This window comes from Penicillium verhagenii (assembly GCF_028828195.1).
Source record: "Penicillium verhagenii strain IBT 33310 chromosome Unknown utg000012l_segment0_segment0, whole genome shotgun sequence".
Lineage (NCBI taxonomy): Eukaryota > Fungi > Ascomycota > Eurotiomycetes > Eurotiales > Aspergillaceae > Penicillium > Penicillium verhagenii.
This window is the reverse complement of record NW_026643176.1, coordinates 71,414-94,021: the sequence shown is the minus strand read 5'-3', so window position 1 is coordinate 94,021 and position 22,608 is coordinate 71,414. Positions and strand designations below refer to the sequence as shown.

The following is a 22,608-nucleotide window of genomic DNA, read 5'->3' as shown; positions in this document are numbered from 1 at the left end:
CCCTCAATCATGGATTATGTTCTTTCGGGGTAGTTGAAGTTATGACAGAAATCGTAATCTGTTTATATAAGAATCCGTCTCTTCGGTGATAACTATCGGAAACCCGAGAAACCTGGAATTTGTAAGCGAAACAGATTAGTTGACAATGGCAGGAGTCGCAAGACTGATAAAGAATACGTAGCAAAGGCTATATAGTACTGACTAGGTGTATCAGAAAACAATCGTACTAGCACAGAAATTTATAAAACAAACGAAACCCACTTTAAACTCGGTAGAGGGAAGGAAGCTTCCAAATCAACATTGAACAGACCTTGTCTTTTGTTGTCTGAAATTATCAAGCCGCATTCAAATCATAACAAGAGAAATCCTCCAAGGCCCATGTGTTCCAGATATTCCCTCATAATGCCGGATGTCCCTGACTTGGACCGTGGAGCCGTGAGGAAGTGGCTGGAAGAGGTAAACCCCAATCCCCCCTCCCCCAACGGCGAAAGACCCAACTTATAGCAATCATCTCATTAGTTCCACGAAGCTAGTTACTCTCGACGCCGATCGGTGGCTGTCAGAATTCATGACCGACGACGTGGAAATGCAGTATGCCAATAATCCTGTGATCAAAGGGAGCGAGGTGCGGCAGATGTTTAAAACTGTTCTGGGCCAACTCGACATGATGACCCACGAGATTCGGTATTTTGACTTTGTCGCTCCTCGAATCTACCAAGCCGCCACTATTCGATATCTTGTCAAAGGCGGTAATAAAGATATCGATGAGATCACGATTCCAGGCTTTGCTGTCTTTGCTGTTCGGAGGGACGATACAGGGCGTCTGAAGGTCTATCGGGCGGAAACATTCTTAGCACTTGAGACCCGTCCGCAGTATTTCAACGAATCGCTGGGAAATAAAGTCTACCGGCTACATTGCCAGGATTAAGATGCTTCCTGGGAAAAAGAGGAAAACATCTGATCGGTCAGCGGGAATACTCATGAGTCGATGAGAGATTCTCAAATGAGGATCCAGGATCACATCACCATTGCCGTGGATATCGCCAAAAAAAAATATCAAAGACAGAACAAATAGCCGGGGTATGCACCCTCCAATCACAGTCTCCATAAATTGCTCGCAATAATGCATGGCGTTTGTACGAAGGAAAAATGGTTCAATTGTATTAGAAGCGATTGGTTGAAGATAATGCACGAATGCCGCCTTGCCAGTCTCTGGTGGTGCAAGATACTGAGACCTTGAAGGAACAATATCTGACTTCGTCTTGCGCCATTGCTCTCAAGTGCTGCTTTGGAAAAATGAAAAGTATTCAATGTTGTGTCAAACTCGAGATTATCTCAAGTGTTCTCCATTAGAAAAGTTCCGGCTACACTGTGGCCCGTAGACCGTGTTAACCTTGAATTTTCATTGAATTTTCATGAAATAAATCAAGTAAATTGACAGACATGGAAAGTCAATCAATCTGAACATTGAAGGTACTTTGATCCCTCTTTTGAATTGTCTCATATAAGCTTGGAGGCACGACATGTGTGGGCTGTGATGATATCCGATTTAACGGGATTGCGTGACCAACCTGGAGTCTAGAGTCCTGGACCCCCGCTCAATCTATATACTAGTTGTACTGTATACATATAAATAAACAGGAAATGTAAATAACCAAGTGACGCGTGAGAGAAAAAGACAGGCTTCAACATTGTGCAGCTTCAATTTCGCTTTCCAGCGATTTAATGATTAGCAATGGCCACCGAAGAAAAGACAGCACAGGTTTCTGCCATCCAGAAAGACTCCCCAGGAGCTAGCGTATTGGAAGATTCGGATCAAGAGTCACAGCAAAAACAAGGCTATGAGACTGGTACCTTTGAAATCAAAGAGGGACACGAATTCTACCGGCCAATTGATAGCTATGAGGGTATTCACCGCTGGGATCCAGAATTTGAATGGACGGAGGAGGAAGAGAGGAAAGTGGTCAGAAAGGTGTGTTGTAGCAAAACACATAGCACATCGACGACTCCCTGACATATCATGTTTTATCAGATTGACGCTCGCGTTTTGACCTTTGCCTGTGTGACCTTTTTCGCCCTACAACTTGACCGAGGAAATATCGGACAGGCCCTAGCCAGTACATTTTTAAAGGATCTGAAAATGACCAGCAACGACTACAATCTGGGTCAAACCATCTTTCTAGTCTGTTTCCTTTTGGCTGAGATGCCTTCTCAGTTGATATCCAAGAGACTGGGCCCCGACCGTTGGATTCCCACCCAAATGATTCTGTGGAGTATCGTTGCAGCATGTCAGGCCTTTCTTAAGGGAAGGTCGTCATTCTTGGCCACACGCGCTCTTCTGGGACTACTGGAAGGTGGATTGTTAGTATCGTCAAATCTTTTTAATTGCAGTGGACATGATTTAACTGTATACTTTTAGCATTCCCGACACGGTCCTCTTTTTATCATTCTTTTACAAGTCCAAAGAACTGCCCAAAAGACTTGCTTGCTTCTGGATCTCCGACACTTTGACTGGGATTGTAGGCGCATTCCTAGCGTTTGGCTTCCTTCATATTAAAAACTCCGATGGCGAGGGTGCATGGCGTTACTTGTTCGCTTTTGAAGGCCTTATAACGGGCGTTGTTGGAATCATCGCCGTATTCTGGATGCCCGCCTCTCCAGTTCAAACAAGAGGGGGACTGCGTGGAAAAGACGGATGGTTCACAGAGCACGAAGAAAAAATCATTGTCAATCGAGTGATTCGTGACGACCCAAGCAAGGGAAGCATGCACAATCGGCAGGCCGTCACACCCAAGTTATTGTGGCAGTCGCTGCAGGATTACCACATGTGGCCGATCTACCTTCTCGGGTTGATCTGGTTGATTCCCTCAACGCCAGCTACTAATTATCTCACCCTTCAATTGAAAGAGGTTGGGTTTGGAACCTTTGAGACAAACTTGCTGTCGATCCCGTCTGCAGTTGTTGCAATCATTACCGTCATCACTATTACCTTGATTGCAGAACGGACAAATCAGCGTTTACTTTGCGGTGCCGTGGTTGAATTATGGAACCTGATTCTTCTCATCACATTGGAAGTCCTACCTGCAAAAGCACTGCCGTGGCCTAGATTTGCTATTCTAACTCTTCTCGTTGGAACCCCAAGTGTACACCCGGTGATTGTTGCTTTGACATCGCGAAATGCCGGCTCGGTACGAACACGTACCGTTGCTACTGCATTGTATAACATGTCTGTGCAGATTAGTGCCATTGCTGGAGCCAATGTGAGTTTATCCATTTTCTTGCCCCCCAGCAGATATACTGATATGGCCTCAGGTTTACCGAACTGATGATGCGCCATACTATAAACATGGGAACAAAGTTCTTATTGCGCTGGCTGTTGTCAGTTTGGTTATGTTTATCGGTGCAAAGTTCTACTATGACTGGTGCAATCGGTACGTTTATACATAGGAAACCCCCTCAATAAACATTTGATTTGGTTGCTAATTTGGTTGCTAATGCGGATACAGCCAAAACGCAACGAAATGGAACGCATTGACTAGCGAGCAACGAGAAGAATATCTGCGCGCAAATCCAACAACTACTAACAAGAGGTGTGCAAATTAGTCCCTAAACTTGAATTTGTGAGCTGACATTTTGAATAGAATTGATTTCCGCTTTTCCCAGTGAGAATTAATTTTAACTTATCGGATAAGGTGAGACAGGGGGTTGGCTACTAGTAGTGATGAAGAATTACGTACATGATGGAGCATTCATTATATGTAAAATAGCCTAGTCTAAGGTCTTGAAAGCCCTTGTCATTTATGTACTTTTGAATTTCAAGGTTGCGAATTTGCTATTGAATGTTCATAATTTTGTTATTGCACCAGACTTGGCACTGATTCGCAGCATTCATCCATTAATGTCGTCAACGAGGGGCTTAGATTGCATCCCTGAAAAATTAAGAAAAGATCCTTTCCCTCTACAGCCTTGGAAGAGCTTGTGCGCAACAATTTTTTTTTTTTTTTTTTTTTGGTTGGAACCTGATGTCTAGAATATTGGCTTCTTGCATGTTTTCAAATGTGAAAGATCCAATGTCGTTTACGGCTGAGATTACGCGGTAGAAAGAAATGCAAATCAAATTATCTCGCACCCGCGTCAATACTATCTCCCAGAAGTTCAAGACTAAGATGTGATTTTCTCTGGGATGTAGGGGGTTTCGTATGGGCGTTCAGCCTGTGGAGTAATTCGTGCCAAATGACGACGCTCGCCAGTCGTCCAGTCAATGATTGCAGAGTGAGCAGTCACGCGATTCTGTAATTCAGTCAGTTTTGGAGGTCCATTATAGCTGTGATCAGGTTTTGAATGTCTTACATCCCAAATTACGACAGTTTTGGGAGCCCATCGAATGCGAGCTTGATAGTCAATGCCACGGCCGACATGAGCCAACAAGAATCCTAAAAGGGCATCGCTTTCTTCTTTCTTGAGTCCCACGATACTACGAGTGACTTCAAAAACTGTTAATTTCAAGCCCTGTCCAAAAAAAAAAAAAAAAAAACTAGCGAAAGGACAGTTGCACTTACAACCAGCGTTGACAAAAAGTGCTTTTTCACCGGTCGCCGGGTGAGTCCGAACAAGGGGGTGCTCATTCTTGACTGGCTCTCTTCGCACAACACCATCGCGACTTCGGCTATTATCAGCCTGTTCAAATCCAGTGTGCACGGCTTTAAGTCCGTGTAAACGCTCCTGGATTGCTGGGGAAAGACGATTATATGCCTCAACTTGATCCACAAAGACGGTATCTCCACCCACTTCGGGGCCATCAAGAAGGTACAAAAGGGTAGTTCCAGGTGGCTGTTGCTCATAAGTGACATCCGAGTGCCATGAGACACTGCTGTTCTTCTCGGCAAGGTATTGATCAAATTCCCACGCGTTATTATTTCGGTGGACAAGGTGAATCTCCGGATATCCCTCGGGAGACCCACTGGTAGGGTGTATATGATGCCGACCAAAGTAGCCACCGAAATCAAGAGCCTCTTGGATGGGTAGGTCTGCAAAGTCTTGGTCTCTAAAAGCAACGACCTTGCGCTGAGCGACTAAGAGAGCAAGCTGGTCCCTTCCAGCGGGATCGAGTTTGCTGAGTTGAATGCCTGTGATTTCGGAGCCGATGGTCGGAGTGAGCTTTTGGATTTTGGATCCCTCAGTCAAGAGGTCTCTAAAGGAAGGGTCGGCATCTTTTCCCCGATCCAAGTGTGTGAATGGTTCCAGAGGTGGATATTTTTCGCTAGGGTCCCAGGTAGGGAGATAATTTGGGTACTGATAAGTTCATATTTAGCGCATACGTCGAAACCAGAGATTTGTGCAATGGAGATCCCAGCACTCGAGGGGATGGCTACTACATACACTGGCAGTGGTCTTCCCCCCTTCTTCTTCGATAGTCCTTCTCACTTTGTGTTTCTTCTCGGTGGATGGAAGCTCAGCCTTGACAGGAACAACAATATCTGCAATAGAGACCTCAGAGACAGAAGGCGCCATTTTGTACTTGAGTTGAGTCTTGACCTTGTGAGTTTTACTTTCAGAGGATGTGGATATGACCTTGAGAATATGCAATCTTATATATACTTGTATTTTACCCCTCGTTTTCCTTTCAAAGTTGAAGTTCACGTCATACTCACTTCTAATCACGCACATCCTAGGTGAGTACGCGCCCTAAAGTTTCATCCAGGACAACCTCAGGTGTGCACCATACGTATGTTTATTGCAACATACTTGAATACTTGAAGCGTGATTATACAGACAGATGGTGTCATGAAAGTCATCCATTCAAAGATAAGCAACACTCATAACCTTGAAACCTTAGAAGGCTTCTCGCCTATTAATATTGGCTGGCGAATTTCAAACATTTTAATTACAAACCACAGGTTTCTTTCATGGGGGAATACATTTAAATTGAATTCACCTACCTGAATATGTAAATCGTTACCTATATTTCAGCTTTGAAGCTGGTTCCAAGGCTGGAGTGTGTGCATGTATAGTACCAATATGCGTGCGGGTTTAGAACTCAAAACCGTTGCAGCACTCAGTGCTACATATATACATAAGCTACTTCACCTCAAGCTATTGATCTAGAGCACTGAATCTTCAGACTAAAATCAACCTTTTTTTCAACATTTGAATGAGGCATCATTGTCTGGGTTTAATATAAATAACAAGTAGCCATAGATGATACGAGTCAACGTTGGAAGACTGTATACATGATTCGGGACAGGGGATGATAAACCCTTTAATGTTCTTCAAATGTTGTCCGGTCATTGATGATTGAATATTCGAAAAGACATTTCCCCAGTGTCAAGGGAAACATTCGAATGAACCCGCGGTTGACATGTTGCTGCAATTCATGGATGAGGACGGGCAACCTCGTAAATAGTGCCCATGACATCATTGACTCCTGACAAATCTAATGGAGATTTTTGAGTATTTATCATCTACTAGTAACTATTATCAATTTTCCTCTACTCATGTTTCTTCAAGGTCAGAAAAATAATAAAGAAAATTCAATCTCATATCAAATTTCTTAAAAAATGGATACGCTAAGACGCACTTTCTCGACAGCGGGATCTACGCGCCATGGCAATACACAACCCGAGAACGGGACCGGGGAGATGAGCGAGTCCTCGAGTAACGGTGATGAGCGAGTGCAGTTTAGTGGGGATGGCCTGAACACAGGTGTCAAGGTGCTAGGTCAGAAATATCACGATGGGTTCCCTATTTGAATTATCGATTACTCACTGGTCTTTCTTGTGTCGGACAGGCGACGGTCGTCTTGACATTAAGATCCACGAGCACAGGCCCAAGGTGGCAGATCTCCTGAACCGCATGCAAAGAAGTCCCCTCATCTCCCAACGAACATCTGAAATGGATCTTTCAGAAGACAGGGATAGCCGAGAGGGTGTTCCAGACAAAGGGCAACCTTTCCCTCTGAAGTTAAATATTGTAATCCAAGTGATCGGTTCTCGTGGAGACATCCAACCGTTCATCGCGCTGGGCAAAGGCTTCAAGGAACATGGTCACCGCGTCCGATTGGCAACACATCTTGCATTTCGGGATCCTGTCCTTGAAGCGGGCCTGGAGTTCTTCAATATCGGAGGCGACCCCGCTGAATTGATGGCTTTCATGGTCAAAAACCCAGGACTGCTGCCCAATTTCAGCACCATCCGCAGTGGAGCTATTCAAAAGCGTCGCCGTGAAATGAATCAAATCATCAACGGTTGTTGGAAATCTTGTTTCCAGACCGGTGATGGTACAGATTTGCATCAGATTAAGGAGGATCCGTGGAGCGACACTGTGGATTGGCGACAGCGGCCATTTGTTGCGGACGCAATTATAGCCAATCCACCTAGTCTGGCACATATTCACTGTGCGCAAAGACTTGGTATTCCTCTTCATATCATGTTTACGTGAGTATAACAGAAAGACTTGTCGATATCACTTGCTAAACTTGGATGAAATAGGATGCCATGGTCACCAACACAGTCTTTCCCACATCCCTTAGCCGTCCTTCATCCGCAACAGTGTAAGCCAACTGTTGCAAACTTCGTGTCATATGCTGTTGTTGATATGATGGTATGGGAGGGATTGGGTGATCTTGTGAACAAGTTACGAAAGAAAATCCTATCGTTAGATCCACTAGACAGTATCACCGCCCCCAGTCTCATTCATCGACTCCAAATTCCTTGTACATATCTATGGTAAGAGGCCAGCTAATCATGAACCTTCTAAATTAGAAGGATGGACATCTTACTAATATATATGAATATATTATACAGGTCTCCCGCATTACTTTCAAAACCACGCGACTGGTCTGATAATATCGACATCTGCGGTTTCAGCTTTCTTCCATCAGAGTCAAATTATCAACCTCCACGCGAGATACAAGACTTTCTTGATGCAGGCCCAGTCCCAATATACGTCGGCTTTGGCTCTATTGTTGTGGACGATCCGATCAAATTAACTAAAATTGTATTCGGTGCAATCGAACAAACCGGCCAGCGCGCCCTGGTATCAAAGGGCTGGGGTAACTTGGGTGCCGAAGATGTTGAGGTCCCTGATAATATTCTTATAATTGGAAGTTGCCCCCATGACTGGCTCTTCCGGCACGTCTCGTGTGTGATTCACCACGGCGGTGCTGGTACTACCGCGGCTGGTTTGGCGCTTGGGAGGCCCACTATCGTCGTTCCCTTCTTCGGGGATCAAGAATTCTGGGGGGGCATAGTAGCAAGAGCCGGAGCTGGTCCTCAGCCAATACCTCATAAGCAGTTAACAGTGGATAGCCTGAGCAGTGCGATCGAAATGGCTTTGAAGCCATCAACGCACGAGAAAGCTCAGGATATTGAAAATAAGATGAAAATGGAATCGGGAGTGAAAGATGCGGTCCGCAGTTTTCATCAACATCTTGACTTGGAATCTATGCGATGTGCTATTTGCACTGATCGCCCTGCTGCATGGCACATTCGGCACACCAAGGTTGGACTTAGTACGTTTGCAGCCTCAACTTTGGTCGAAATGAAGCGGATAATGCCTGAAAATCTTGTTTTGTTAGTTCCCTCAGATCCATTCCCTCAGCAGAAAGACCAAAAAAAGAAATAGAAAAGGCTAAGAATTCGCACAGGAATCGGCCCATGGAATATGACACCTATCGTGATCCAGCGGGCCCTCTTAGTGCAAGTGCACAGGTGTTGTTTGGGGCCATTTCCAACTTTGTCATTGGCCTAGCCGATGTTCCAGTGGGGTTTATTGGGGATCTGTTTTCTGCGGGTCGCATGATAAACCACCCCCATGATCATACCAATCCTATTCAGGTGTATCATTGTCGTCGTGCGCACCGGCAGTCGCGTGCACGTTCTCGTTCTCGATCTCGATCACGCTCCCTATCACGCGAACTTTCGACTCGTTATTCCGAAGCCGAGGAGGGAAGTGAGGGCGATAATGAGAGGACACCAGAACATTTTCAACGCGAGGCAGTGCTTGCTGACACGGAAGAGGAAGATAGTGGAGAAGAACAAAGTGATGATAATGTATCGATCTTCGATGATGAACAAGAACATGCGAGCAGCAGTGTTTCGTCGGAAACACTGGGTAGACAGATGAGCTTACAACTCGAAAAGCAAGTGACAATGGGTTGTGAGATGCGCGCTGGAAAACACACAGGAATTGTCACCGAGGCCGCGATACACTGGAGTATACTATCAAAACGACTTTTAAACCTTCTGATTTGGATACCCACCGATGTCTCGCTTAGCTTGTCAAAGGGATTTCATAATGCGCCAAGGCTCTACAATGACCAAACGGTCACGGATACTCCTAAGGTTCATAGCTTTAGAAGTGGATTCAGAGCAGCTGGAAAGGTAAATGGATATCCATAAGCTTGTCTCGCCTGGGCAAGGCCTAAACTGATTCTTCCAAGGAATTCACTGATAGTTTTTATCACGGCATTACGGGTCTCGTCACGCATCCTCGACGTGGCTTCAAAGAGAATGGTGCCAAGGGCATGATGAAGGGTGTTGGGAAGGGCTTGGGTGGGATTGTCTTTAAACCCCCAGCAGGTATGTCTAGTGATTCAAACTATTGGGCTTTTCTTTTTTGTTTTTTCTTTTCATGCGTTCCACTCGGAGCAACACAATGATAACGGCTTCTTAGGTCTTTGGGGGCTTGCAGGCTATCCATTGACTGGAATCCGCCGAACGCTGCTCGTCTCATTGGGCAAATCTCAGCAAAACCACATTGTGGTTTCTCGAATAGCGCAAGGCCATGAGGAAATGCCAAAATCTTCAGAGGAAGAAAGGTCAGAAGTGATCAGGAAGTGGATACTTTTAGAAGAGGAATTGAGAAAAGGCAAGCGATACATCCGGCGCAGCAGTAAACGGCAATCCGAACATGATTTACCCGCTGCACCTGCGCCCACTGCGCCCACTGCGCCCACTGTACCCGCCCCGAGAAGCGTCCCCGAAATTCGGATCAACTGATGTTTCGATTTTGACATGAAGGGACGTGCTATATATGCTGTATTCAATGTTGTGCAATTACACTTCTACTTGCAGATTGCATAATTTGTACATATTTGAACCATGTCCATAAATTGACCTTTGGATAGTATTCATTCTATGTATACTAGTAGGTACTAGTAATACCGTAATATAACAGAGCCCTGAAATATTCCGATCAGTGGCCAATGAAAAGGCATAGAATGGATTATGTAAACAGAGCTTATCTTCAAATGGTCTAGCGGATTCAATAGCTTCAAATGTTCGATTTGGAGGTTGCAAGTTTTGAAATGTGCACATTGCCATCCTTAACAAGGGTTTTTTGTGCCGACAACTCGTTCCAATGTTGGTTCGAATCTGTGATTTGATCGCTCACTCCGATTGGCTCGCTGTTCAAATTAGAGCAAAACAAATGGAATGGTTGAATGTGGAATACGGAAGAGATATATATGGGTGAGGTATAAGATTCCTTCTTTTTCTCTCTTTGGGGGTAAAAATCAATTTCACTCATTTCATTCCTTGTCACTCTTTCCAAGGTCTCTCTTCTTTTTTAAATCCCGCATTCTTGGACTTGAAAATCTGTCACTCGTTTTTTTTTTTTTTTTTTTTTTTTTTTTAGTCACTCTTTGACCATGTTGAGTTTTCGCCTACAGCCGTGGGCCACTTTCATCTTTCTCTTGAGCCCACTACTAGTATCCGGGTTGGAGGAGATCGTTACCTGTACCGCTTTGAATGGAATCGAGAATGGATCTTTTGAAGATGGATTCACAGACTGGGGATTTGCTTCGTCTACCACGGGCTCGGTGGTGAGCGGCGATGCAGCGGATGGTTCATACTACCTACAGGCTTCTAACTCTGAGGTCGATGCGCTTTTAATCTATCAACGTCTCTCCAACTTACTGGTAGGCGATTCATACACAATCTCATTTGAGTATCAGTTGGTTCCCAACAGCGCAAATATTGAGATGAGCTGCAGACTATACATGTACATGGATTCAGTTAGCGCGTCTGGACTTCTCGCCCAGACCGCCGTGACAATTAACGAGCAAACTGTTGGTTGGAGCACTTTATCCACGTCATATACCCCTAGCAGTTCTGGAACTCATACATTTGAGATTTACGGTTACTGTTCCGATACCGATAGGGTTTATACTGGTGCGGCATTGAATATCGACAATGTGGTGATCTCAGGGACCACGGCCAGCACGTGTACCACTGTGACCATAACACCCACACCTACGCCAACTCCGACTCCAACTACATCTTCGGTTGCTGTTTCCTCTGCTGTGCCGGTCTCTGCATCTTCAGGTGCCGTGCGATCTTCGGCTGTACCACTTTACTCGCCTTCCTCTTCCGCATCATTGACTGTCTCGACTTCTTCTTCGGCGTTGGCTCAGTCTGGCTATTCACTTCAGTCCAGCACCCCGGTTGCTGTATCATCTTTTGTCGTGCGACCATCCTCCATCTTGCGGCCCTCCGTCTTGCCCTCATCTTCCACATACCCGTCCTTGGATCCATCGCGTTCTTCTTCGGTGATGCCACATTACAGATCTTCGGCATCTATCCTTTCGCCAGCTTTGACATCTTCCACTGCTATCTTAGAGTCATCTGCCGCTAAATCGATTCCTACTCCTCTCAAGTCTTTCAACCTATCGTCCAGTCCTTTCCGTTCCTCGAAAGTTTCCAGCACTCCTCTTACTCACTCGAGTCGCACTACCGCTTCGCCTAGTGCGCCATCGGCTATCAGTGTTGGAGAAAGCTCGGCCCTCCCATCTCCCGGCGTCGTCGGCACTGGCACTGGTATTCCCAGAATTCCCACAACCACCGGCACCACCGGCGCAGGATTCAGCTCGGAGCCAAATCAATTTAGTACCTCTACTATCATGAGCACTCGCACCGCCACTATTACGGCTTGTCCATTGAGTGTGACGGACTGTCCTGCTCGTGATAGAACAACTTATCTGACCACTGAGACGGTAGTTGTCGATACCACCATTTGTCCAGTGACTGCCGCGGAGGCCACTCAGACCACCGGCAGTTCTACCGTTGGGTCTGGCTCTGATGCTGGTGATACAGACTACTCAACTTCCACCGTTCTGACTACTCGCACAGCAACCATTACAGCTTGCCCATCGAGCGTGACGAATTGTCCAGCTCGTGAGAGAACCACTTATCTCACCACCGAGACTGTTGTTCTCTCTACCACTATCTGCCCAATTACTGCTGCCAAGGCTACTCAAACCGCTTCTAGTGTCCCTATTGGGGCTGGTTCAGGTCATGCAAGCTACACAACTTCCACCGTTATGAGCACACGTATAGGTACTATCACAGCTTGTGCTTCAAGCGCGACAGATTGTCCTGCCCGTGAGAAAACCACTTATCTTACTACCGAGACACTAGTTGTCTCCACCACTGTCTGCCCTGTGACAGCAGCCGAAGCAAGCGCTACTTCCGAGAGTACTTCTGGTGCGTCTGGCTTATCAGGCTCGTCCTCTGGCTCGTCCTCTGGCTCGTCTTCGGGCTCTTCGGAATCTTCGGGCTCTTCGGGCTCTTCGGACTCGTCTGGCTCTTCGGGCTCGTCTTCTGGCTCTTCGGGCTCTTCGGACTCGTCTGGCTCGTCTGGCTCGTCTTCTGGCCTCCTTGATAGCTCAAAAACCACTGCGACCCTTACTCTTATCCAAGTGCCTCAGTCTACGATTCTTTCCACCGATTCTGTCAAGATTGAAGTCTTAGGAAATCAATTTCCCACCTCCTTTCCAACATTGACTGCCACAAAATTGCATCAATCAATCATAACCAAGGTCGCCAGTTCTTCAGTCCTTCCTTCTTCTTCTTCTTCTTCTTCTTCTTCTTCTTCTTCTTCTTCTTCTTCTTCTTCTTCAATCGTCATTCACCAAGGCAAATTTGGATCACCAACCACAACTTCCAGTGGTCCTGTTTATACTGGTAGCGCCATGTCGCAAAACATTATCTTCTCAGCAGGCTTGGCTTCGGCCTTTTCACTTTTTGTGGCCCTCATTCTTGTTCTCTAGATTAGAATTTATCTCATCCCGAAGACTTTTCTCGCGGTACTCATCTTCTCAATGTCAATATGTGAATACCACCTATGAAATTATACTTCAATGCATATGTATATCTTGCCATCGTGGTTCATCAAAAGTTTCAGTCTAATACATGTACTCTATCTTGTTCAATGCTGATAGTCGCTATTATTACTACTTTATGTTTGCCAGGCGGCGCCTTACGTGAGATCCTATTTTCCCACAAGCATTGATTCACAGCAGGTGCTGATCAGCCTCCAGTTTAGATAACGGAGTTTACGTGTCAATTGGGCAAAATTTCGATATGATATTTCAAACACGATCGGGTCAATCAAAGAATACCCGTTGATGTCTACAAGGGCCAAAACAAATCTCAATTTTATCAATGATCAACCAGGCACCGGGAAGCTATTGGCCACTCATTTTCGGCGGATTCTAGAACATTTGAAGAGATTTGAAATGAGAAGCAAAATCTTGGTTTTTTGATATGCCCCACAGAGCTTACATGGTGGAGAAAAGGGTTCCAAATTACTACATATGTACGTACGGAGTACTCCATAGCGAGAATTTCTTATGTACTAGTACATAGTACTGCACATGATGGAGCACGAGAACCGGTTTTGACGTTGTAAATGCCGATCGCTTTTGGAGGGGAAATTAAGAGGCCGTTAAGTATAGGCCTTTGAAAAGTCTTCGGCACCAATTAAAGGCTTGCAAACAACCACAAGCTTGTCAAGCACGTCGGCAATAGTACCTGTACTTGTGTAGGACGGAGTGGAAAGTCATTCCAGGCAAAGCACAGCCAACGGATGTACTTGTAATAGAGTCTAGAACTGGGCACGTTTGCCGATTTCTTTTTTTTTTATTTGTATATTTTGGAATTAAATGGATCAAGGGTAACAAAAAAACCTGCTGGGTCTGTACGAGAAAAAAAGAAGAAAATTAGGGAAATGGTGGATATGGTGGATATGAAATCCCGCTTGGGCCAGAGTGACGCGGCCTAAGACTTTGGAAAGCGGAGGTCGATAGTCGATGTTCAATGTTCATACTACAGTATATCCTGTAAGAAAACTTCCAAACTCCACATATTGATTTTCTATTCAATTGGATTTCTTCTCTAATTCTTTCTGGCTGTGAGGAGAATCTTTGGACATAAACAACAATTACTCAAATATAGCTGACGTCGGGTTCCTGAATGGCTCAGGCCCGTGCCTTTTGGTCTAGCTCCCTGCGGGGCTATCAACAATGCGAGTTCAAGTTTACTTGGCAGTGGCGTTGTCTTTTAGCTCAAAATCGGTTCAAAGATATCCACGAGATGCACTTGGCTTGTCTCATTGCAATTGATAAGTTTTAAGGCTTTAATATTACAAAAAGCTCGTATGAACTTCTGGTCAAGAGGAATACAGAGTACATTTAATTATAGTATCTTCACTTCTTCAATGTGGGGGTTCAAATGCTTAACCATGTTAGAAATTGTTTTATCGCATCCATGCATTCTTTCTCTTTTTTTTCTCTTTTCCTTTTTAATTCCTGATCTTTCTGATCTATGACAGGGAAATGGACACGCGTCGTGTCCTACGTTGGGGGTTCCCCGCTGCAATAAAGATTGAACTTATCACATACGGTTAGTGCCCGTATAGTTTGTGAACAATCAGCTTGAAAGAACCAATCCAGACCAGCGGAGATTTGATAGGTTCCAACGGCGAACACGCTCATCATCCTAATCCCGGTTTTGGCATCATTCGTGGATGATTCGTAAGTCTTTCCCAGAAAATCCAACCGCGGTGACTATTTTTTCCTTGGTTACTTAAATTCATGAGCTGGCTCAAAGAATCTTTTTCTTTTTCTTTCTGACCTCGAACCTTTTTTCTTTAGTGAAGCAACACTGTTTACAATCGCTTTTGGGCTCTCTCTTTAACTCTCACATCTTTTCAATTCCCATTATGAAGAGCACCATTGCCATCGCTGCCCTCGTGGCTGGCGCCAACGCCCTCGTTGGTCGCAGTGACAGCTGCTGTTTCCAGATCGCTGCCTCTGGCGGCGAGTCCGGCTCCCTTGGCCAATTGACCGATGGTCAAGTTCGCCTCGGTGATACCACCCTGTCGGCTGCTGAGTTCTGTATCTCGAACTCCATCATTACCGATAGCGAGGGTCGTGGATGTGTTATCACTAGTGAGTCAATTTGTTCGCCAAAATTAAAGAAAAGCAGCAGCACTAACAAGAAATCTTCAGCCGAGACCACCCAGTTCCAATGTGACCAGGGCGCCACCGGTACCTCTGGTTTCACCATTTCCTCATCTGGCTTGTTGAGCTTTGACGGTAGCTCCTCCTTCATCGCTTGCCAGACTGGCGAGGATAACGGAAGCAACATCTACACTACCAACAGCACTTCTGTAACCGAATGTGTTAGCGTTAAGCTGACCGGTGACTCCTGTGCCGCTGCTGCCTCATCCTCCGTGGCCTCCTCTGTTGCCGCTGCCTCGCCGGCACCCAGCTCATCCTCCGTCTCTTCATCGCCCTACACAGTGATTCAGTCATCGATTCCTGCTGTTCCCGTTACCACCGTGACCCCTACTTCTCGCCCTCTGATCCCCACTAGCTCGGCAGTGATTTCCACCCCCGTTGCTGCTTCAACTAGCGCTACTCAGATCACCAGCTACACCTCGACCGCAACTGCCAGCACCAGCACCAGCACCAGCACTTCGTCTACGAGCTCCACCGCTTCTGCCGCTGCTTCTTCCACCGCTGCTACCAGCGGCGCGGCTACCTCTGCCCCCATGGGCTTCGCTCACTGGGTCGCTTCCGTTGCTGTTATGCTGAGCGTGATGGTTCTCTACTAGCCTTCCCGTACAGAGGTCTTACCTTGCTTCTTTGTCAATATTTGATGACATGAAGCAAGTAATGAGCTAGAAGATCAGCATATTTCTTGACTTTGGGCCAATGATTTGAATATGATGCAGGTAATAATATGTACAAGCCGCATGACCACTCCTTTATGAAGATAATACCGTGACTACAATGATCACTAATGTCTCCCTGTTATCCGCGTTTTATAGAGTTAATCTTGGAATGATTCACTTCAAGTGACTACATGTAACAATATACGCCGTGTGAAAATGGCGGAATTTGCCAAGTAATAATATTTTGTGACTCTTGCCCAATAAAATTCACAAGTATACATAATATCAAATTTTTCAAGACCGAATTAAACTTCTTTCCAGATGCACCTAAGCGGGAAGATAATACCAAATTCTACCATTTAGTAACATTTGAAGATCAATTCAACGGCCAAATTGCCACACGAAGATCCCGCACTGGCGGAACGTTTGTTCCGCAGTAGCTTATCCGCAGTGGATCATCGATTCATCGACATGGCATTTACGGTGTGAACTCCCAAACTCCTGGCTAGTTCAAACGTTAGCGAATATTGCGAAGCCTTTCAATCCAAGGTTTCACGTTTTCAAGGTTTACTAAAGACTTATACTAGTCAACTAGGTGATTGCTATAAAAGGCCGATCCGATCAAGGCGGAATAGACTACTAGAGTCTAGTAGGAAAGCTCAAGTGCTGGGTTCCGCTCTTTCGGCACATCCATCGGCATCTTATAAGTTTTCCAGACCCATGGATGAGATTAAGGTGGCAATCCATATACTCAGTTCCTCAGTTCCTAGTTCTATGGAGTAAGCTAGGTAGCAGCGATCTTCCAAAGATTGTAACTTACCCAAGTAAAAAAGGGGTCTCAAAAGTGGAGAATCTTTCCAAGGTTGAAGTAACCAACCCTCCCCAATAAACCACAGCCATTGATCCGATTATTGAAAATAAAAGGAATTTTGGAAAATATCAGTTGAGGTGGAGTCTCCATAAACTCAATTTCTTCCCCAGAATGCGGGGATGTCGTTAACCTTGGAACTACATGCCGATGTGCTTTCCGATAGCATGTTTACCCTGTCGATCCAGCCCTGGAGCAAGAATGGATTGCTTCCGATCGGATACGGAGACTCAAATCTGGGGAAGCTCCGCAGATAAACCAGAGCTATAAATCCAGATCCAACTTCTGCTAAATGAAGTTGGAAGCAGTTTGTCCGCTCGTCCGACTTAAATACCTGTGGACATATCCATTCATTTTTTTCCTCCCCAAATTGGAATTAAAGACACAACAATGCACGACGAAATCATGCGTGGAAGCTCCAAGATCTCCCATAGTGAGGCTGGTGGTATGCCTGTTTTAACACAGGTCCCTACTTCGGTGACCCTTTCTGCTGAACAGTTTGAGAGGCTTTACCTGAGTCCTATGATGCATCGTCAGCCGACCTTGGCAAAGAATTTGGGAAATCCTACACCATTGTATGGTTTAACGCTCAGAGCTTAACTTCACCATTGCTAACTTAGGTGTGTGATCCCAGGGGTGTTGGAGCTTTTGTGCTCACAGCCACGCCACTTGCGTGTTGCTTGATGGGATGGAGAGGTGCAGGCGGAGGTGGTGCGGCATTCAGGTAACAATTGTCCTGGCGCTGCTCCATAGACCCGCATGTGCTCTTGACTAACGTTATGTAGCGGGGTTCTCATATTGTTGGGTGGGCTCTTGCTGGTCCTTTCCAGTATCCTTGAATTTATCCTCGGAAACACATTCTCCTCGGTTGTGTTTGGTCACTTAGGCAAGTTACTATCTGACAACCTGAGCTTTGAACGAAACTGATTGTCATTAGGTGGATTCTGTTTGGCTTTCGGTGCCACTATGACTCCAGCATTCAACTCTGCCGGTACATACTATACATCCACTGGAACCTTTGGAACCCGGTTATGACTTCATTCGTGCTTACTTGACTTCTAGCTCCATATTCTGCAGACGGGACCAATACCTTGGCAGGTCTTCACGGCGCGGGCTTTGTGGACACATTTGGTAAAGTTCATTCTTGAATTCAGGACTCAATCCCCTCACCACCGGTGCAAATTGACTGACTCGATATGATTAGCATTCTTCTTCATATTCATGGCACTGCTGATGCTGATATACACAGTTTGTGCCACTCGCACCAACTTAGTATTTGTTCTCAAATTCACTTCCCTGGTTTTCGTGTTTTCCCTCTTGGCAGCCGCATATTGGAAACTGGGTCTCGAGGATGAAGCAGCAGCTAATCGGTTAACCGTGGTATGTCTGATTCATTCCTATCTATTCCTTCAATTTCTGAGCCCTATCATTTAGGGCGCTGGCGTCGCGTTATTTGTGGCCACGATGCTAGGATTCTATCTATTGACAGCGCAACTGCTTGACTCGGTGGGCTTCCCTCTCTCTTTGCCAGTTGGAGATCTGAGTGGGGTGTGGAATCGCAGGAGCCAACGGTAAGTATTATCACCCTTTGTTCGTCTTGCACCAGTTGATGAAAACCTAGGAACACCACGGATCCCGAGCTCGCTACCGATGTCGATGGCAAGTTCTGAGTTCAACATTTGAACATTTGAATTGATGGCTAAATTCATAATTTTGGAATACGTCAACTTGCCTTTAACCAATGTTGTCAACATTGAACAATTGAGAGATCAATATGTATACATATGTAGCAAATACCATATTTTAGGTAGTAGATATAGGTACATATATGGAACGATAACCGTGGCTGATCGGAAGCCCTGCGAGCTGGATGAAGTTGATTAATTTGATGTAAATCTGGGTGACCAAGACTTAATGAATATTTTCCTACTGTGATGCCATGCTTCCAGCCTTTGAAAATGTGAATGAAAATGAAGAGATGGAAAAAAGAAAGAAAAAAAAACAATCGACGGCTGGCGGATTCGAACCGCCGCCTCCGAAGAGAATTGATTTCTAGTCAATCGCCTTAGACCACTCGGCCAAACCGCCTATTTTGATATGATGAGTAAGCTTAAATAGTGATCTATAAACTCCGAACTTGGTAATTGGATATTGGGAACTTCAGGGGAACTTCAACTTCAGTGCAGTCCGGAATCTCCTGATAAATCCTTTTAGTGTGGAAGTTTGAAAAGACCATAAAGGCTTTTCAAGCCAACGAAGTGATCTGATGACTGCCAACTTGACCACAGCTTTGAAGTCGCCATCAAACATATGAAATTTCACTAGTATTTGACTCCACGCAAGCCACCCGCGCAACCAGCCAAATGAAGTATTTTTGGCGACATATACAACTTTGCCCCCTGTCGGTTTCTTCGATTATTTCATCAACCCCATCTTGCAGCTTTTTTCCTGCTTTGCAACCGACTTCTGTGCCTCAATTCATCCCGAGTGGAAAATCGAAGCGAGCGCGAGTGGCTGATCAGTCAAGCTCATCCCCACGGACCCCCCAACCACACCACCACGGACCGAACCAGCCAAGCATAATGAGTTGGGGCTCGGAGTCTTCGTCAGCCATCTCACTCTGCAAAACTAATTACCTAGTCTGTAAAGCTAGTCTTACAAAAACCCAGCCTGCAGAATATGTCAATCAGGCCGAGCTATGGTGGAGTGTGTCTCTGGCCACCTGATTGGGCTTATTGGGTGCCCGCTCTAGGCGCTACTGCAACTGTCGGTCGGCAGGCACCGCGTGGGAACATGTTATTGTATGTACCCCATTTTAACGTGACCAATATGGCTTTTCATAGGGCTATTTGTGGCGAGCTGCAAGGTACCAACACCTACATGGCCACTAGTTTCATCTCAAACCCCTCTTTACTCGGCCTTGCCGTAATTTTGGCCACTCCGCCATCGACCTCTTCAGCTGCACATCCTGTGCACAACGTCGTGATTGGAGTCGGACATGTCGCATCCAGCTACCAATTGTGTTTCGACTGGCCGGGTCAGCTATTCGGTCTTTCAGTGCTCAATGGCTGGCTGGGTGCTCACAATCCCAGCATAGCCTGGTTGAAGACATAAGGCCAGTGTAAGCGATGAACTTTGGAAGCAATGGCTCGAGGTGTATGCATATATAATGATGTCTAATTCCCCTCAGTCTCAAGATCCCAAGCCATCAACTTCAATCCAATCAAGACCACCTTGAGTGAATATTTAACCCAACTCACCCTTTACCCTGATATCAATTTCGCATTTCTGTTCAACTTTCCCCTCCCGCCCAGCTAGAGCGAGTTCGATCTTTTTTTTCCCTTTTTTCATTTTGGTTATTACATGTAATTGATTTATATTATATATATAAAACAACTCCCACTCGACCAAGTTTTGATTTTTCGACTTCCCGTCAACATTTCCAATTTACCAAACGTCTTCAAGATGGTTGCAGCAGTTCAAGCCCCGATTCCGGCCCCGGCCCAGCTCGCATTGACAGAGAACTCCGTCGCTGGTGCCAACGGTAACAGCAATGGTACCAACAACGGCACCAGCAACGGTAACACCCACGGCATTATGAAGACCGAGTTTATTCCCTGGATCAAGCCAACCAAGCCCGTGGTGAACCGAATCCCACCACCCCGTCTGGTCAAGCCTGAGACCATCGCTGCTCTCGCTGAAAGATTCAATCTCGACAACTTCATCAACAAGCATGAGGTCCACCAGAGGGAGCTTTCCACCCTTGATGACATCGACACCACCATGATCCGCGACAACGAGTTCTTCGCTACCATGACAAGCATCGATGTTCACCACTCACACCACTGGGGAAAGGTCATCACCGCTCGGGAGAACATCGCTTCACACCTTCACATCGCCCTCGCCGAGAGCGACAAACTGCTCGAAGAGCTTACCACAGTCATCACAAAACTGGATTCCGCTGAACATGACAAGGCCGTTGCAATTGCCAAGTTTGAGGCCGCTGAGAAGCGCCGCGTTGAGATTGAGGGCCAGCTGAAAATTGCCAACTGTGAGCTGGGCCAAGCCCGCTTCCGGATGGTCAAGCTCGCACAGGAGCGTGACGCTCAGGAAGCCAAAGCTGAGGTTGCAGGGAAGCTGTTGATCATCCGTGACAGGCAAATTGAGACTCATCGCCGGGATATCACTCAGCTCCAGGATTGGGTTGTCAGGCTGACTGCTCAGCTTACCCTTGCCCAGGAGCAAGCACGCGAGTCCCGCAAATGTGAACGCATTGCCAAGGTCGAGTCTGATGCCTGGCGAAAGAAGGCTGAAGATTTGGAAAAGGAGAACAAGAGATTCCGGGAGGAAAATATTGAGCTCACGAAGAAGTTTGCCGAGCTTTCCATGCTCTGCTCTGACCATAAGCGCGACTTGAAGATCAAGGCCGAGCTGCTTAGCGAAGCTGAAAAGGACATCCTCATTCTTAATACCACAAACACGCAACTGAACGACTACTTGAAGACTCTGGAGGAGAAACAAGCCCACTTTGACGAAATTCTGCGACAGGCCCTGGCTGATCGCAAGGATGCCACTGATCGTGAGGATGCGGCGGTGAAAGACCGCCGCACAGCCGAACGTGAGCGAGATGCAGCTATCGAGAATGAAATCGAAGCCAAGCGCCTTTACGCCAATGTTCATGTTTTGTGGGAGGATGAAAAGTCTGCTCTTGAGCTCAAGATCCAAGAGATCGCAGATGTCAAGCTCGAACGAGACCATGCCCGCGAAAGAGCTTTCAACGCCTGTCACTTTGTCCAGGAGAGCCTCGAGTGGGGGCAAGCGCTCAACCTCATCAACCATCAACTTCTGGGAGAGTGGAAGATCATGAAAGATGAAAAGATCAGCTCCCTGAACCGCAGACTGCATGCTGAGAGAGAACGACACCGCATGGCGGGGGCCCTAGATCGGGACCGTGAACTCATCATCAGCCTGGAGAATGAGCTGTCCGTTCTCAAGGAAGGTGCTCACGTCCTTGAGATGGACTGTGTCTTCCGTAAGAGCCAATATGAGCAGCACCACGAGAGCCTGCAGGCCCAGCTTGACGAGAAGACCGATGAGTTGGCCAATGCTCAAATTGCCCAGTTTGGATGGGACAAGGAAAAGGCCAAGCTCACCAAGTCTCTCCAGAGCGAGACCAACGAGCACAACAAGGCCACTGCCAAGATCAAGGAGCTTGAAGCCCAACATGAGAGCGCGGAGACTATTCTGAATCAGGACATTGAGAAGCTCTCGCACAGCATCAAAGAGCTTGAGGAGGGTCGGAATGCCCACGCCCTGGTCATTAAAAAAGAGGCCGACGATCAGATTCAAGCTATCAAGCAAGAATTAGAGGCTGCCAAACTGGAGTTCCAGGCTATCCTCAAGAAGGAGATTGAGCAGGCGAGACGTGTTCATGAGAACGACCACATCACACTTCAGGATGTCTTCTATGGTGGCAAGCGACTTGAGGAACACAAGGAGCTAGATGATTTGAAGCGAAAGGACATTTACAACAAGATTGCCGCCCTTTGGGGTACAACAGAGTCCTTCCACCTTGAGGAATACTTCCCTGAGAAGAAGAAGCCTATCACTGTCATCTGCCGTCTCAAGAAGGGTGATAAGGCCACTCGCATTTTCGATGCTTCTGAAGGAACTTTCAAGTTCTCCAACAACAACAACAACAACAACAACAACCGCAAGTAGATTAGCAGACTACTAAGGGACTAACTACTACTGAGTTATTTGGACATTTATTTTTGCGATGC

The 22,608-nt window shown here is 46.2% G+C and overlaps 9 protein-coding genes across 9 annotated transcripts; 7 read left to right on the top strand and 2 right to left on the bottom strand.

Annotated features, from left to right (window-relative positions):
* Positions 1 to 568: 568 nt before the first annotated feature.
* Positions 569 to 928, top strand: N7466_010704 (uncharacterized protein; the record flags this gene model as incomplete). The annotated part of the gene is made up of 1 exon (XM_057170093.1): positions 569 to 928. One exon carries the CDS (start codon positions 569 to 571, stop codon positions 926 to 928), a length of 360 nt encoding a protein of 119 aa, XP_057015825.1.
* Positions 929 to 1,735: 807 nt separating this feature from the next.
* Positions 1,736 to 3,666, top strand: N7466_010703 (Major facilitator superfamily domain general substrate transporter; the record flags this gene model as incomplete). The annotated part of the gene is made up of 7 exons (XM_057170092.1): positions 1,736 to 1,972; positions 2,033 to 2,361; positions 2,420 to 3,188; positions 3,237 to 3,260; positions 3,313 to 3,431; positions 3,507 to 3,590; positions 3,642 to 3,666. The coding sequence occupies 7 exons, from the start codon at positions 1,736 to 1,738 to the stop codon at positions 3,664 to 3,666; spliced, it is 1,587 nt and encodes a 528-aa protein (XP_057015824.1).
* A 495-nt stretch (positions 3,667 to 4,161) lies between these two features.
* N7466_010702 (TauD/TfdA dioxygenase family protein) lies at positions 4,162 to 5,511 on the bottom strand (the record flags this gene model as incomplete). Its single annotated transcript, XM_057170091.1, has 4 exons — positions 4,162 to 4,290; positions 4,351 to 4,493; positions 4,560 to 5,292; positions 5,380 to 5,511. The coding sequence occupies 4 exons, from the start codon at positions 5,509 to 5,511 to the stop codon at positions 4,162 to 4,164; spliced, it is 1,137 nt and encodes a 378-aa protein (XP_057015823.1).
* A 1,046-nt stretch (positions 5,512 to 6,557) lies between these two features.
* N7466_010701 (glycosyltransferase) lies at positions 6,558 to 9,998 on the top strand (the record flags this gene model as incomplete). Its single annotated transcript, XM_057170090.1, has 7 exons — positions 6,558 to 6,717; positions 6,788 to 7,433; positions 7,488 to 7,724; positions 7,803 to 8,509; positions 8,683 to 9,380; positions 9,440 to 9,578; positions 9,673 to 9,998. 7 exons carry the CDS (start codon positions 6,558 to 6,560, stop codon positions 9,996 to 9,998), a joined length of 2,913 nt encoding a protein of 970 aa, XP_057015822.1.
* A 650-nt stretch (positions 9,999 to 10,648) lies between these two features.
* On the top strand, positions 10,649 to 13,048 carry N7466_010700 (uncharacterized protein; the record flags this gene model as incomplete). The annotated part of the gene is made up of 1 exon (XM_057170089.1): positions 10,649 to 13,048. One exon carries the CDS (start codon positions 10,649 to 10,651, stop codon positions 13,046 to 13,048), a length of 2,400 nt encoding a protein of 799 aa, XP_057015821.1.
* A 1,952-nt stretch (positions 13,049 to 15,000) lies between these two features.
* Positions 15,001 to 15,897, top strand: N7466_010699 (uncharacterized protein; the record flags this gene model as incomplete). The annotated part of the gene is made up of 1 exon (XM_057170088.1): positions 15,001 to 15,897. The coding sequence occupies one exon, from the start codon at positions 15,001 to 15,003 to the stop codon at positions 15,895 to 15,897; it is 897 nt and encodes a 298-aa protein (XP_057015820.1).
* Positions 15,898 to 17,215: 1,318 nt separating this feature from the next.
* Positions 17,216 to 18,495, top strand: N7466_010698 (uncharacterized protein; the record flags this gene model as incomplete). The annotated part of the gene is made up of 8 exons (XM_057170087.1): positions 17,216 to 17,400; positions 17,460 to 17,549; positions 17,611 to 17,702; positions 17,763 to 17,816; positions 17,888 to 17,956; positions 18,075 to 18,205; positions 18,260 to 18,396; positions 18,447 to 18,495. The coding sequence occupies 8 exons, from the start codon at positions 17,216 to 17,218 to the stop codon at positions 18,493 to 18,495; spliced, it is 807 nt and encodes a 268-aa protein (XP_057015819.1).
* Positions 18,496 to 19,504: 1,009 nt separating this feature from the next.
* N7466_010697 (uncharacterized protein) lies at positions 19,505 to 19,939 on the top strand (the record flags this gene model as incomplete). Its single annotated transcript, XM_057170086.1, has 2 exons — positions 19,505 to 19,626; positions 19,669 to 19,939. 2 exons carry the CDS (start codon positions 19,505 to 19,507, stop codon positions 19,937 to 19,939), a joined length of 393 nt encoding a protein of 130 aa, XP_057015818.1.
* Positions 19,940 to 20,272: 333 nt separating this feature from the next.
* N7466_010696 (uncharacterized protein) lies at positions 20,273 to 22,476 on the bottom strand (the record flags this gene model as incomplete). Its single annotated transcript, XM_057170085.1, has 4 exons — positions 20,273 to 20,633; positions 20,712 to 21,763; positions 21,833 to 22,175; positions 22,355 to 22,476. The coding sequence occupies 4 exons, from the start codon at positions 22,474 to 22,476 to the stop codon at positions 20,273 to 20,275; spliced, it is 1,878 nt and encodes a 625-aa protein (XP_057015817.1).
* Between the last annotated feature and the right edge of the window lie 132 nt (positions 22,477 to 22,608).